At 50.4% G+C, this 14,220-nt stretch overlaps 1 protein-coding gene across 1 annotated transcript in view; it reads right to left on the bottom strand.

Annotated features, from left to right (window-relative positions):
* LOC139226231 (beta-2-glycoprotein 1-like) overlaps positions 1-6,481 on the bottom strand; it is a 69,710-nt gene extending 63,229 nt beyond the window's left edge. Inside the window, exon 1 of the mRNA XM_070856853.1 lies at positions 6,121-6,481. Coding sequence (XP_070712954.1) covers positions 6,121-6,481 — 361 coding nt within the window. The remainder of the gene's footprint in view (positions 1-6,120) is intronic.
* Positions 6,482-14,220: the final 7,739 nt, after the last annotated feature.

Raw genomic sequence — 14,220 nt, 5'->3', positions numbered from 1 at the left:
CCCATCTGGCCCTGGAAAGATGGTCCGAGCCGGGTCTGCTCATCGCGTCCGTCCGCGCCGCCGCTAAAACCATGGCCGCGGGCGGGCCCTTATCAAAGGCGCAAGGCCTTGAGCTGCGCCGGCTCAAAAGGTTCCTCGCTGGGCTGCTGAAGGAGTGGAGGTCAACAAATGACTCCACTCCCCCCCCACAATAGGTTAGGTAGAGGTTGCACTATGCTCTTATCATGAAGATAACCATAGCCAGCCTCAACATCAACGGCAGCAGAGAGGCACACCGTAGATTTAACAATTTTTCGCTCCTGCGGGAGGGGAAATATGTGGTGTGCTTCCTGCAAGAAACCCACACCGTTCCGGGAGACGAAGCCACGTGGCTCCTGGAATGGCAAGGAGAGGTCCACATGAGCCACCTCACCGCCACTTCTAATGGGGTGGCCATCTTGCTGGGCCCGCATTTTCAGCCGGAGATCTTGGGGGTCGAGGAGCCCGTGCCAGGCCGCTTGCTGCACGTCATGGTTCGCCTGGGGGACGTGCCGCTCCATCTCGTGAACGTGTACGCCCCTCAGCCCGGCCTGCAGCAAACGCGTTTCTTCGAAGAATTGTCCACTCTTCTTGGCTCCGTCGACGTCGGCGACTGTATTGTCCTCGGGGGGGATTTTAACTGCACCCTCGAGGCGAGGGACCGCTCCGGTGCCCCGCAGAGCATGACAGCGATGGAGAAGTTGAGGGACCTGGTCGGGTCCTTCGACTTGGTGGACGTCTGGTGAAATCTCCATCCCGACTCCAGCGCCTTTACTTGGGTGAGGCCTGGGGTAGGATGGTCCAGAATCGACCGCCTTTATGTGTCTCGGGCGTACGTTTCCTGCGTCCCGGCGGCCTCCATGCGGCCGGTGCCGTGTTCGGACCACCACCTGGTGTGGGCGGAGCTCGCTTCGCTCCGCGCGAGGACGGGGTCCGCGTACTGGCACTTTAACAACCGGCTGCTGGAGGACGTGCGGTTCCAGGACTCGTTCCGTCATTTCTGGGCCGACTGGAGAAGGAAGCAGGGGGGCTTCCCCTCCTTGAGGCTATGGTGGGACGTGGGCAAGGCTCACGTCCGCGTCTTCTGTCAAGAGTACGCGAGGGGGTCGACCAAGAGGCGGGCGGCCAGGGTCGGGCGCCTAGAAAAAGAGGTGCTCGACCTAGAGTCCCGTCTCGGTCAAGTCGTCGAGGACCCGGCCGTGCGGACGGTGTACGAAGCGAAGAAGGCCGCGCTGAAGGACCTGCAGCTCGTCGGGTCCTGAGGCGCGTTCGTGAGGTTGCGGATCCGGTTCCTGCGGGATCTGGACCGCGGCTCCCCCTTCTTCTACTCGCTGGAAAAAAGACAGAGTGTCCGTAAGTAGCTCTTGACGCTGCTGGCCGACGACGGCTCTCTCGTCTCGGATCCGGAGGGCGTCAACAACAGGGCCCGTGAATATTACGGGGCTCTGATCTCTCCGGAGCCGTCCAGCGAGGAAGCGCGTAGAGTTTTGTGGGAGGACCTGCCGAAGGTCAGCCCGGAGGACGCCGAAAATCTGGAAGCTCCGCTAAGCCTGGCGGAGCTGACCGGTGCCCTCGACCGGCTCTCGAGGGGAAAATCCCCGGGGCTGGACGGGCTGACCGTGGAGTTCCACAGGGCGTTCTGGGACGTCCTGGGGGGTGACTACGCGCAGGTCCTGGGGGAAAGTCTGGCGACCGGGGAGATGCCCCTCTCTTGGCGCAGGGCAGTCATCGTCCTGCTGCCTAAGAAGGGCGATCTCCGCCTTCTTAAGAACTGGCGCCCGGTCTCCCTCCTCAGCACGGACTACAAAATCTTCGCCAGGGCGATGTCTGCTCGCCTTGGTGCCGTGCTGGACCACATGATCCACCCCGACCAGTCCTACACGGTCCCGGGCCGGACAATCCACGATAACATCCATCTGGTCCGGGACCTCATCCATCATACCCAGGAGGCTGGTCTGTCGGTCGCCTTCCTATCTCTCGACCAGGAGAAGGCGTTCGACAGGGTGGATCACGACTATCTGTTCGGGACTCTGCGCACTTTCGGGTTCGGGACGCATTTCGTCGCCCGGATCCGACTTTTGTACGCCGCCGCGGAGTGTCTGATTAAGGTTAACGGGTCCTTGACAGCGCCCCTTCGCTTTGGGAGAGGGGTGAGCCAGGGATGCCCCATGTCTGGCCAGTTATATGCCATCTGCGTGGAGCCTTTCCTGCACCTCCTGCGGACGAGGTTGACGGGACTGGCTCTGCAAGGGCCGGGCGTGGAGGTCGACCTCTCGGCTTACGCCGATGACGTGCTCCTTGCGGGAGAGGATCCCGCTGACCTGAGGAGGATACGTGAGTGCCAGGAGATTTACTCGGCCGCATCCTCCGCCAGGATCAACTGGGAGAAATGTTCCGGACTCCTGGTGGGTCAGTGGCGGGTGGACTCCCTGCCGGAGGAGCTCAGGCCTTTTGCCTGGAGCACGACCCATCTCCTCTATCTGGGAGTCTACCTTAGCCCCGACGAGGAAGCCTGGCTGGCGAACTGGCAAGAGCTGGAGGCCAAGGTCGCCGCTCGCCTAGGGCGCTGGACAGGACTGCTCCGAGTGCTGTCCTACAGGGGTCGAGCGCTCGTCATAAACCAGCTGGTGGCCGCCATGCTGTGGTACCGGCTGGTCACTTTGACCCCTCCCCCTGCGTTTGTCACCAAGGTACAGAAGAAGCTGGTGGACTTCTTCTGGAACAACAGGAAGCACTGGGTCTCTGCCGTAGTCTTGAGTCTCCAGCTTGGGGAGGGCGGTCAGTCATTGGTGTGTGTCAGCACCCAGCTCGCGACTTTCCGTCTTCAGACCCTGCAGAGATACCTTTACGTCGAGCCCCCTCCTAGGTGGCGTGCTCTGGTGACGTATTTCTTCCGCCAGCAGCACGGCCTCAACTACGACACGCAGCTCCTGTTTGTGAGCTCGGGGGGCGTCAGGACCGCCTTCCAGGAGCTGCCTGTCTTTTACAAGGAACTCATCAGGGTCTGGAACAAAGTCTCCACCAAGCGCAGCTCTCCACCGGCTGGAGTGGCGGCTGTCCTGCAGGAGCCGCTGCTCGGGAATCCGTTCCTCCACGACCGAGGTTTTAGGCGGCGGTCGGACGAGAGGGCTGTGGCTGGTGAGGTGATCAGGGTCAGGGACCTGCTCGATGGCGGAGGAGCGGGCTGGATGGCGCCAGACACGCTGACACGGCGCCTAAATTCAGCCGATGTCCGCCGCGCGGCCGATGCCATCGAGTCGCTAAAAACAGCTCTGGGTCCCGACTCCGTTAGGTGTGTCGAGGAGGCTCAAGCACGTGGGGCGATCCCGTCCGAACTGACCCCCGTCCGGATGGAATTCCTCATCGGCGCCAAACCCCGGAACCTCCCTCGGGAGCCGGCGCCTCACAACTTGAGCCGCCTCGGGGAAATCCCCTCCGTGCTTTTCAGTTCCGCGCAGAGGGGTTTCCTGTACGGGCTGCTCCTGCACACTCTCAACTTTGCCATCCTCGCCGGCCGTCCGGACACGCCATGGCGTACCATCTTGCCGTCCGGAGGAGGCGGGGGTCCCTGATGGAGGGCACTCTACGCGGGAGTCCTCCCACTATTTATCGGGGACTTGGCCTGGAGGGTGGTGCATGGAACAGTGCCGTGCAATAAATTTTTAAGCCGGTTCACGGGCTCCCAGGCCGCCTGCAATTTCTGCGGTCTGGAAGAGTCCGTGTTCCATGTTTTTATTGAATGCACGAGGTTGCAGCCCCTGTTTTATTATTTAAAGGGGCTGCTCCTGAAATTCTGGCTGCACTTCAGTCCCACACTCCTGATCTTTGGGCACCCTGTGTGGAGGGGAGCGGGTAGATCCGAGGGCCTCCTCGTAGGACTGCTCCTGGGCACGGCCAAGGGTGCCATCACCCGGTCCAGGCAGCGGGCGGTCGAGGGGGTCGTTCAACCTGACTGCCTGCCTCTCTTCCGCGCATACATCTGCGCCAGGGTGTCCTTGGAGATGGAGCACGCGGTGTCCACCGGTACGCTCGCGGCCTTCCGCGAGAGGTGGGCACCGGAGGGACTGGAGTGCATCATCACGCCCGGCAACCAAATTTTAGTTTGATTTTATGTTTTAAAGTTTAATTTGTTTTAATTGCCGGTGTTTTTAGTGTCCCCCCTCCCCTTTTATAGGGGGCACTTGGAGGAAAAAAAAATATGATTTTAGTGCCCAAAAAAAACACAAAAAAAAAAATCACCCAAAAAAGGGCCTTGGAAATGTTTGGTGTGCCCCCCAGACCAGGGGGACACGATTTAATGATTTAATGTTTTAGTTTCCTCCCAAAAAGAGCACTCCAAGGTCCCTTTGTTCATCGACACTATTAAGTGATCTACCGCTTAATGTGTATACCCTTTCCTTATTAGCCCTCCCAAAGTGCATCACCTCATACTTCTCTGAATTAAATTCCATTTGCCACTGCTCTGCCCACCTGACCAGTAGATTGATATCCTCCTGCAGCCCATGACTTTCCTCTTCATTATCAACCACACAGCCAATTTTAATGCCGTCTGCAAACTTCTTAATCATACTCCCTATATTCAAATCTAAATCGTTGATGTATACCACAGAAAGCAAGGGTCCTAGTACTGAGCCCTGCGGAACCCCACTGGAAACATCCTTCCAGTCACAAAAACATCCATCAATTATTACCCTTTGCTTCCTACCTCCAAGCCAATTTTGGATCCAACTTGCCACTTTGCCCTGTATCCCATGGGCTTTAACCTTCATGACCAGTCTACCATGCGGGACCTTATCAAAAGCCTTGCTAAAGTCCATATAGACTACATCGTACGCACTACCCTCATCGTTCCTCTTGGTTACCTCCTCAAAAAATTCAATCAGGTTAGTCAAACACGATCTTCCCTTTACAAATCCGTGTTGACTGTCCCTAATTAATCCTTGCCTATCCAAATGCAGATTTATCCTGTCTTTCAGGATTTTTTCCAATAATTTTCCCACCACTGAGGTTAGGCTGACTGGCCTGTAATTACTTGGCCTATCCCTTTTTCCCTTCTTAAACCCAGAGGCTGTAGATATTCTGGGGGGAGAGGGAGAACAGCCAGAGGTCATGGTCCATATCGGTACCAATGACATAGGTAGAAAGAGGGATGAGGTCCTCCAGGCAGAGTTTAGGGAGCTAGGAGAGAGATTAAAAAGCAGGACCTCAAAGGTAGTAATCTCTTGGTTACTGCCGGTGCCACCTGCTAGTGAGTATAGAAATAGGAGGATCGAGCAGATGAATACGTGGCTGGAGAGATGGTGCAGACGGGAGGGCTTTAGATTCCTGAGGCATTGGGTCTGTTTCTGAGGGAGGTGGGACCTGTACAAGCCGTACGGGTTGCAGCTCAATAGAGCCGGGACCAGTATTCTCGTGGAAGGTTTTGCTGGTGCTGTTAGGGAGGGTTTAAACTAGCATGGCAGGGGGATGGGAACCTGTAATGATTCAAGAGTCTGGTCCCAAAAGGACACCTGTTGTAGATGAACAGTCCTTTATGGGTGTTGATGCAGGTGAGTTTCTTCGAAGTGTCAACAAGCTCCTGGGTCATATAGGCCAACATCGGATCCAGTTTCGTGAACGACTTTCCACCAGCTAGCATGGCAAACACGTCATCAGCCCTCGGTAACGGATACTGATCCTGTTTCAAAAATCGGTTAATCGTAACCCTGCAGTCTCCACAAATCTTGACAGTGCCATCACTCTTCAACACAGGAACAATGGGAATAGCCCACTCGTTAAACTCGACCGGTGATATGATCCCTTCACTCTGGAGTCTGTTGAGCTCAATTTCAACCTTCTCTCTCATGATGTGCGGAACAGACCGAACTTTGTGATAGACATGCCTTGCATTGGAGTCCAGGTGAAGTTTCCTTCTTTGTTTGAACCGGGCATTGGTAATTTTGGCTCCCGTAAAATTACCAATGCCCGGTTCAAACAAAGAAGGAAACTTTTTCAATACTTGAGCACACGAAGTGTCATCCACCGAGGACAACATCTTGATATCATTCCAGTTCAGCTTGATTTTCTTGAGCCAATTCCCTCCGAACAGAGTTGGACCATTACCTGGGATGATCCATAATGGTAGCTCGTGAACCACACTGTGATATGACACCTCGATTGCTGCACTGCTGAGCACCAGTATGAGTTCCTTAGTGAAAGTACCCAACCTGACATTGACTGGACTCAGCTTCGGTTTCGCAGCCTTAGTGTCCCACAGCTTGTCGAATGTCGACTGGCTCGCACCCGTGACCCACTCCATTGATACAGGCACACTATTCAGCTTCACAACTATTGGCTGGCTCTTGCTCAGGAACGAATACAGTCCATTCACTTCCTCATCGGGTTGCGTATCCGGGCCGTCACTCAACTGGTCCTCATCAACCACGTGGTGAGCCGCACCACGCTTGCTCCATTGTGGACACATCCTATGTAGATGCCCCACATTTGAACATCCATTGTATGAGTATTGTCGAAACCGACACTGATGAGGCCGATGATTGGCCCCACAACGCCAACAGGGTGAAATCGGGTTCAAACCAGTTGGCGGGCTCTGAGCAGCGGCAGGTTTCGCGTAAGCAGCTCTGCCCAAAAACGACGCCATCTTGTTTACAGTAGTTGCCGTGGAACTCCAACTCATCAATGATATCTGCCTCAAATTATCATCCGTTGTCATGCATGCCTGGGCAGTCGCGGTGGCCTTTTTCAAATCCAGCGTCTCTGCAGCCAACAGCTTCTTGAGGATCGCATCATGGCTGATGCCTGTCAGGAAGACATCACGCAGCATGTCTTCCAGCATGTTCCGGAACTTACACGGCTCAGCAAGACGTCGCAGGTCGGCAACAAATCCCGACACGACCTGGCCCTCAGCACGAACATGAATGTAGAAACGGAAGCGTGATGTGATGATCCCCTCTTGTGGCTTCAGATGGTTACCCACTAACGTACACAATTCCTCGTACCCTTTTTCCGCCGGCATACAGGCGAGAGAAGATTCTTCATCAGGCTGTAAATTTTCAGACCACAAATGGTGAGGAGAACTGCCTTGTGCTTAACTGCGTAGGCCTCTTGGCCCCATGCCGTTGGCCACAAAATACTGATCCAGGCAGTCGACAAAAATCAGCCCAATCCTCGCTCTCCACGAATCTCTCCAGGATTCCAACCGTGCCCATTGTTCATGCGAAGGTTCTTAAATTACCTCGTCACCAATTGTAATGACTCAAGAGTCTGGTTACTGCAAACTCACCCAGGTGCAACCTGATCCATCTTTATTCCAGCCCGAGAGTGCCAGCGTGACAAAGACACCCAGCTTATATGCAGGTGACCAAGCACACATGCCACATGTGTACAGCCCGATGACATCCCACCCTGGTGTCTGGTGACCCCCAAGCAGTAATACATAACAGAACCAGAGAACAGATTCAGTGTGGAGAGAAGCAAAGCTGGGATTGGGCAGCAGAGAAGTAGAAGTAGAAAGTGAATTTGGAAGACAAAGGAAACAAGGTCTGGAAAATAGACAACAAGGGAGTTCGGCAAAACTAAATGTATATACTTCAATGCAAGGAATATAGGAAATAAGGCAGATGAGCTGAGAGCACAGATAGACACTTGGATATTATAGCTATTACTGAGACATGGCTGAAAGAAACATAGAAACATAGAAAATAGGTGCAGGAGTAGGCCATTCGACCCTTCGAGCCTGCACCGCCATTCAATGAGTTCATGGCTGAACATGCAACTTCAGTACCCCATTCTTGCTTTCTCGCCATACCCCTTGATCCCCCTAGTAGAAAGGACTACATCTAACTCCTTTTTGAATATATTTAGTGAATTGGCCTCAACAACTTCCTGTGGTAGATAATTCCACAGGTTCACCACTCTCTGGGTGAAGAAGTTTCTCCTCATCTCGGTCCTAAATGGCTTACCCCTTATCCTTAGACTGTGACCCCTGGTTCTGGACTTCCCCAACATTGGGAACATTCTTCCTGCATCTAACCTGTCTAAACCCGTCAGAATTTTAAACTTTTCTATGAGATCCCCTCTCATTCTTCTGAACTCCAGTGAATACAAGCCCAGTTGATCCAGTCTTTCTTGATAGGTCAGTCCCGCCATCCCGGGAATCAGTCTGGTGAACCTTCGCTGCACTCCCTCAATAGCAAGAATGTCCTTCCTCAAGTTAGGAGACGAAAACTGTACACAATATTCCAGATGTGGCCTCACCAAGGCCCTGTACAACTATAGTAACACCTCCCTGCCCCTGTACTCAAATCCCCTCGCTATGAAGGCCAACATGCCATTTGCTTTCTTAACCGCCTACTGAACGTGCATGCCAACCTTCAATGACTGATGTACCATGACACCCAGGTCTCGTTGCACCTCCCCTTTTCCTAATCTGTCAGCATTCAGATAATAGTCTGTCTCTCTGTTTTTATAACTAAAGTGGATAACCTCACATTTATCCACATTATACTTCATCTGCCATGCATTTGCTCACTTACCTAACCTATCCAAGTCACTCTGCAGCCTCATAGCATCCTCCTCGCAGCTCACACTGCCACCCAACTTAGTGTCATCCGCAAACTTGGAGATACTACATTTAATCCCCTTTTCTAAATCATTACTGTACAATGAAAACAGCTGGGGCCCCAGCACAGAACCTTGCGGTACCCCACTAGTCACTGCCTGCCATTCTGAAAAGTACCCATTTACTCCTACTCTTTGCTTCCTGTCTGCCAACCAGTTCTCAATCTACGTCAACACACTACCCCCAATCACATTTGCTTTAACTTTGCACATTAATCTCTTGTGTGTGACCTTGTCGAAAGCAAACTGAAAGTCCAAATACACCACATCAACTGGTTCTCCCTTGTCCATTCTACTGGAAACATCCTCAAAAAATTCCAGAAGATTTGTCAAGCATGATTTCCCTTTCACAAATCCATGCTGACTTGGACCTATCATGTCACCTCTTTTCAAATGCACTGCTATGACATCCTTAATAATTGATTCCATCATTTTACCCACTACCGATGTCAGGCTGACCGGTCTATAATTCCCTGTTTTTTCTCTCCCTCCTTTTTTAAAAAGTGGGGTTACATTGGCTACCTTCCACTCCATAGGAACTGATCCAGAGTCTATGGAATGTTGGAAAATGACTGTCAATGCATCCACTATTTCCAAGGCCACCTCCTTAAGTACTCTGGGATGCAGTCCATCAGGTGCTGGGGATTTATCAGCCTTCAATCCCATCAACTTCTCCAACACAATTTCCCGACTAATAAGGATTTCCCTCAGTTCCTCCTTCTTACTAGACCCTCTGATCCCTTTTATATCGGAAGGTTGTTTGTGTCCTCCTCAGTGAATACCGAACCAAAGTACTTGTTCAATTGGTCTGCCATTTCTTTGTTCCCTGTTATGACATCCCCTGATTCTGACTGCAGGGGACCTATGTTTGTCTTTACTAACCTTTTTCTCTTTACATATCTATGGAAGCTTTTGCAGTCCGTCTTAATGTTCCCTGCAAGCTTCCTCTCGTACTTTATTTTCCCTGCCCTAATCAAACCCTTTGTCCTCCTCTGCTGAGTTCTAAATTTCTCCCAGTCCCCAGGTTCGCTGCTATTTCTGGCCAATGTGTATGCCACTTCCTTGGCTTTAATACTATCCCTGATTTCCCCCGATAGCCACGGTTGAGCCACCTTCCCTTTTTTATTTTTACGCCAGACAGGGATGTACAATTGTTGTAGTTCATCCATGCGGTCTCTAAATGTCTGCCATTGCCCAGCCACTGTCAACCCCTTAAGTATCATTCGCCAATCTATCCTAGTTAAATCACGCATCATACCTTCAAAGTTACCCTTCTTTAAGTTCTGGACAATGATCTCTGAATTAACTGTTTCATTCTAATGTAGAATTCCACCATATTATGGTCACTATTCCCCAAGGGGCCTCGCACAACGAGATTGCTAATTAATCTTCTCTCATTACACAACACCCAGTCTAAGATGGCCTCCCCCCTAGTTGGTTCCTCGACATATTGGTCTCGAAAACCATCCCTTATGCACTCCAGGAAATCCTCCTCCACCGTATTGCTTCCAGTTTGGTTAGCCCAAGCTATATGCATATTAAAGATTAAAGTCACCCATGATAACTGCTGCACCTTTATTGCATGCACCCCTAATTTCCTGTTTGATGCCCTCCCCAACATCACTACTACTGTTTGGAGGTCTGTACACAACTCCCACTAACGTTTTTTGCCCTTTGGTGTTCTGCAGCTCTACCCATATAGATTCCACATCATCCAAGCTAATGTCCTTCTTAACTATTGCATTAATCTCCTCTTTAACCAGCAATGCTACCCCACCTCCTTTTCCTTTTATTCTATCCTTCCTGAATGTTGAATACCCTTGGATGTTGAGTTCCCAGGCCTGATCATCCTGGAGCCACGTCTCTGTAATCCCAATCACATCATATCTGTTAACATCTATTTGCACAGTTAATTCATCCACTTTATTGCGGATACTTCTTGCATTAAGACACAAAGCCTTCAGGCTTGTTTTTTTAACACCTTTTGTCCTTTTAGAATTATGATGTAATGTGGCCCTTTTTGTTTCTTGCCTTTGTTTACTCGGCCTTCCACTATTGCTTTTTCCTTTCTACCATCTGTTTCTGACTCCATATTACTTCGCCCTGTCTCACTGCATAGGTTCCCATCCCCCTGCCATATTAGTTTAAACACTCCCGAACTACATTAGCAAATGTTACCCCTAGGACATCAGTTCCAGTCCTGCCAAAGTGCAAACCGTCCCTTTTGTACAGGTCCCACTTCTCCCAGAACTGGTTCCAATGTCCCAGGAATTTGAATCCCTCCCTCTTGCACCACTGCTCAAGCCACGTATTTATTCTAACTACCCTGCTCCCTCTACTCTGATTAGCATGTGGCACTGGTAGCAATCCAGAGATTACTACCTTTGAGGTCCAACTTTTTAATTTAACTCCTAGCTTCCTAAATTCAGCTTGTAGGACCTCTTCCCGCTTCTCACCTATATCGTTGGTACCTACATGTACCACGACAACTGGCTGTTCACCCTCCCTCTCCAGAATGCTCTGCAGCCTCTCTGAGACATCCTTGACCCTTGCACCAGGGAGGCAACATACCATCCTGGTGTCTCAGTTGTGGCCGCAGAAACCCCTGTCTATTCCCCTTACAATGGAGTCCCCTATCACTATAGCTCTCCCACTCTTTTTCCCGCCTTTCTGTGTAGCAGAGCCACCCATGGTGCCATGAACCTGGCTGTTGGTGCCTTCCCCTGGTAAGTCATCTCCCCCAACAGTATCCAAAACGGTATATCTGTTTTGGAGGGAGATGACCGCAGGGGACTCCTGCACTACCTTCCTGCTCTTGCCTTGTCTCTTGGTCACCCATTCACTATCTGTCCTAACCCTTACCTGCGGTGTAAGCAACTCACTAAATGTGCTATCCACAACATTCTCAGCATCGCGCATGCTCCAGAGTGAGTCCATTCACAGCTCCAATGGCGTCATGCGGTCTATCAGGAGCTGCACCTGGACACACTTCCTGCACACATAGTAGTCAGGGACACTGGAAGTGTCCCTGACTTCCCACATAGCACAGGAGGAGTATGACACAGGTCTGAGCTCTCTTGCCATGACTTAACCCTTAAATTAATTTACTTATTAAAATTTACTTAAACACCAAACAGCTACTTAGTAGTTCGCTGCCAATTAAACCAATCTAAAAGTCAGTCTAAAAGAGAGTTATACTTACCAGTCGAACAGCCAACCACTTACCAGCTTGGCTGTGACGTCACCTCTCGATTTTGCACCCCTCTATCTTTGTCTGCAGCTGGTTTGGCTGGTCACTGGGCCTCCGTCTCCTACTCTTGCACTCCTTATCAGCTGCTCTAGTGTCAGCAGTGGTAGGAAAAACAAGACAAAACAGCACCTGCCACCCCCACTTGCCCTTAAAACTCACCCACTAACCAAACTCACAAATGCCACTCTATGCTGCTGCACTCCGTGCTCTGCACGAGCTACCTCTTTTTAAATTATATCTAGGTCAGATGACTCACTACTGGTCAGTTGTTTACAGAACTGGTTTTAACTACCTGTTAATTGCCTCCTACTGGAGAGTTACCTTGTTTTTCTCTGCCTAAACCTGAAAGATTCCGAACTATTTAACTTTTCCCTTTTCAATTAAACTGCTACTTACTTAGAAGCTACTGGCAATTGCCACTAACAATTTACTCCAGTCTCCAAATGGTTTTAAGAGAATAACTCTTAAAACTCACCCACTTACCAAACTCACGAATGCCACTCTCTGCTGCTGCACTCCGTGCACTGCACGAGCTGTCTCTTTTTAAACTGTATCTAGGTCAGATGACTCACTACTGGTCAGTCGTTTACAGAACTGGTTTTAACTAGCTGCTAATTGCCTCCTACTAGAGAGTTACCTTGTTTTTCTCTGCCTAAACCTGAAAGATTCCGAACTATTTAACTTTTCCCCTTTAAATTAAACTGCTACTTACTTTGAAGCTACTAGCAATTGCCACTAACAATTTACTCCAGCCTCCAAATGGTTTAAAGTGAGTAACCCTTAAAACTCACCCACTGACCAAACTCACGAATGCCAACCTATGCTGCTGCACTCCGTGCTCTGGACAGGTATGGCAGCTCAACATTCCTGGTTACAGGGTTTTCAGATGGGATAGAGAGGGGGGTAAAAAAGGAGGGGTGGGGGGTTGCATTATTGATTAAAGAAACAATTACAGCTGTGAGAAGGGATGACATGTTAGAGGGGGGTCATCAAACGAGGCCATATGGGTTGAATTAAAGAACAAAAAAGGGGTGATCACACTATTGGGAGTGTACTATAGACCCCCAAACAGTCAGAGGGAGATAGAAGAACAAATAAGTGGGAAAATTGCTGTGGAGTGCAAAATCTATAAAGCTGTAATAGTGGGGGATTTCAACTACCCTAATATTAACTGTGAATGGTACACAGGATGCAGAATTCCTAAAATACATTCAGGAGAACTTCTTTAGTCAGTTGACCCTCTGCCAAGGGAAACAGGTCCTTCCTATCCACTCTATCCAGGCCCTTCATAATTGTATACACCTCAATCAGGTCTCCCCTCAGCCTCCTCTGTTCCAAAGAAAACAACTCCAGCCTGTCCAATCTTTCCTCATCGCTAAAATTCTCCAGTCTTGAAGAATGGTGCTGCCTCATTCTCTGATATGTGTAGTTTATCCAAAGCTGCGGAAATCTTTGGGACTGTACAGCTTAGCCTGAGAAATGTTGATGGCGTCCCCTGATTTGTAATGGTGTTTGCTCTGATGAATAATATTCTCCTAGCTAAAGGAGCTGATTGTTGCAAAGGGCAGTGGGTCGAGGCAGTAATCGCAGTGCTGGGACGGAGCCAGTATCCGAGTAAGGCAGGAACAGCACTGGGCAACATGGTGCTATTGGAAGGAAAAGATGGTCGCTGAATCAACATCTCCTCTCATCTCTGTCACAGGCCTCATACAACAACAATCGAGGCATAGAGGTCAGATTGATTAGTCTTTTCAGACAACAGCAACAACTTGTATTTATATAGCACCTTTAACGTCGTAAAACGTTATTATAAGACCAAAAAAATTGACACTGAGCCACATAAGTAGAAATTAAGGCAGGTGACCAAAAGCTTGGTCAAAGAGGTAGGTTTTAAGGAGCATCTTACAGGAAGAAAGAGAGTTCGAGAGGCAGAAAGGTTTAGGGAGGGAGTTCCAGAGCTTGGAGCCGAGGCAACAGAAGGCACTGCCACCAATGGTTGAGTGATTATAATCAGGGATGCTCAAGAGGACAGAATTAGAGGAGCACAGACATCTCAGGGGTTGTGGGGCTGGAGGAGATTACAGAGGTCGGGAGGGGCGAGGCCATAGAGGGATTTGAAAACAAGGATGAGAATTTTAAAAATCAAGGCAATGCTTAACTGGGAGCCAATATAGATCAGCGAGCACAGGGGTTCTGGGTGAGCAGGACTTGGTGCAAGTTAGGATATGGGCTGCTGAGGTCTGGATGAGCTCAAGTTTACATGGGGTAGGATGTGGGAGGCCAGCCAGGAGTGTGTTGGAATAGTCAAGTCTAGATGGAACAAAGGCATGGAT

Source organism: Pristiophorus japonicus, chromosome 16 (assembly GCF_044704955.1).
Source record: "Pristiophorus japonicus isolate sPriJap1 chromosome 16, sPriJap1.hap1, whole genome shotgun sequence".
Taxonomy (NCBI): domain Eukaryota; kingdom Metazoa; phylum Chordata; class Chondrichthyes; family Pristiophoridae; genus Pristiophorus; species Pristiophorus japonicus.
Note: the sequence above shows the minus strand (reverse complement) of the source record. Positions and strands in the feature narration are given on the sequence as shown.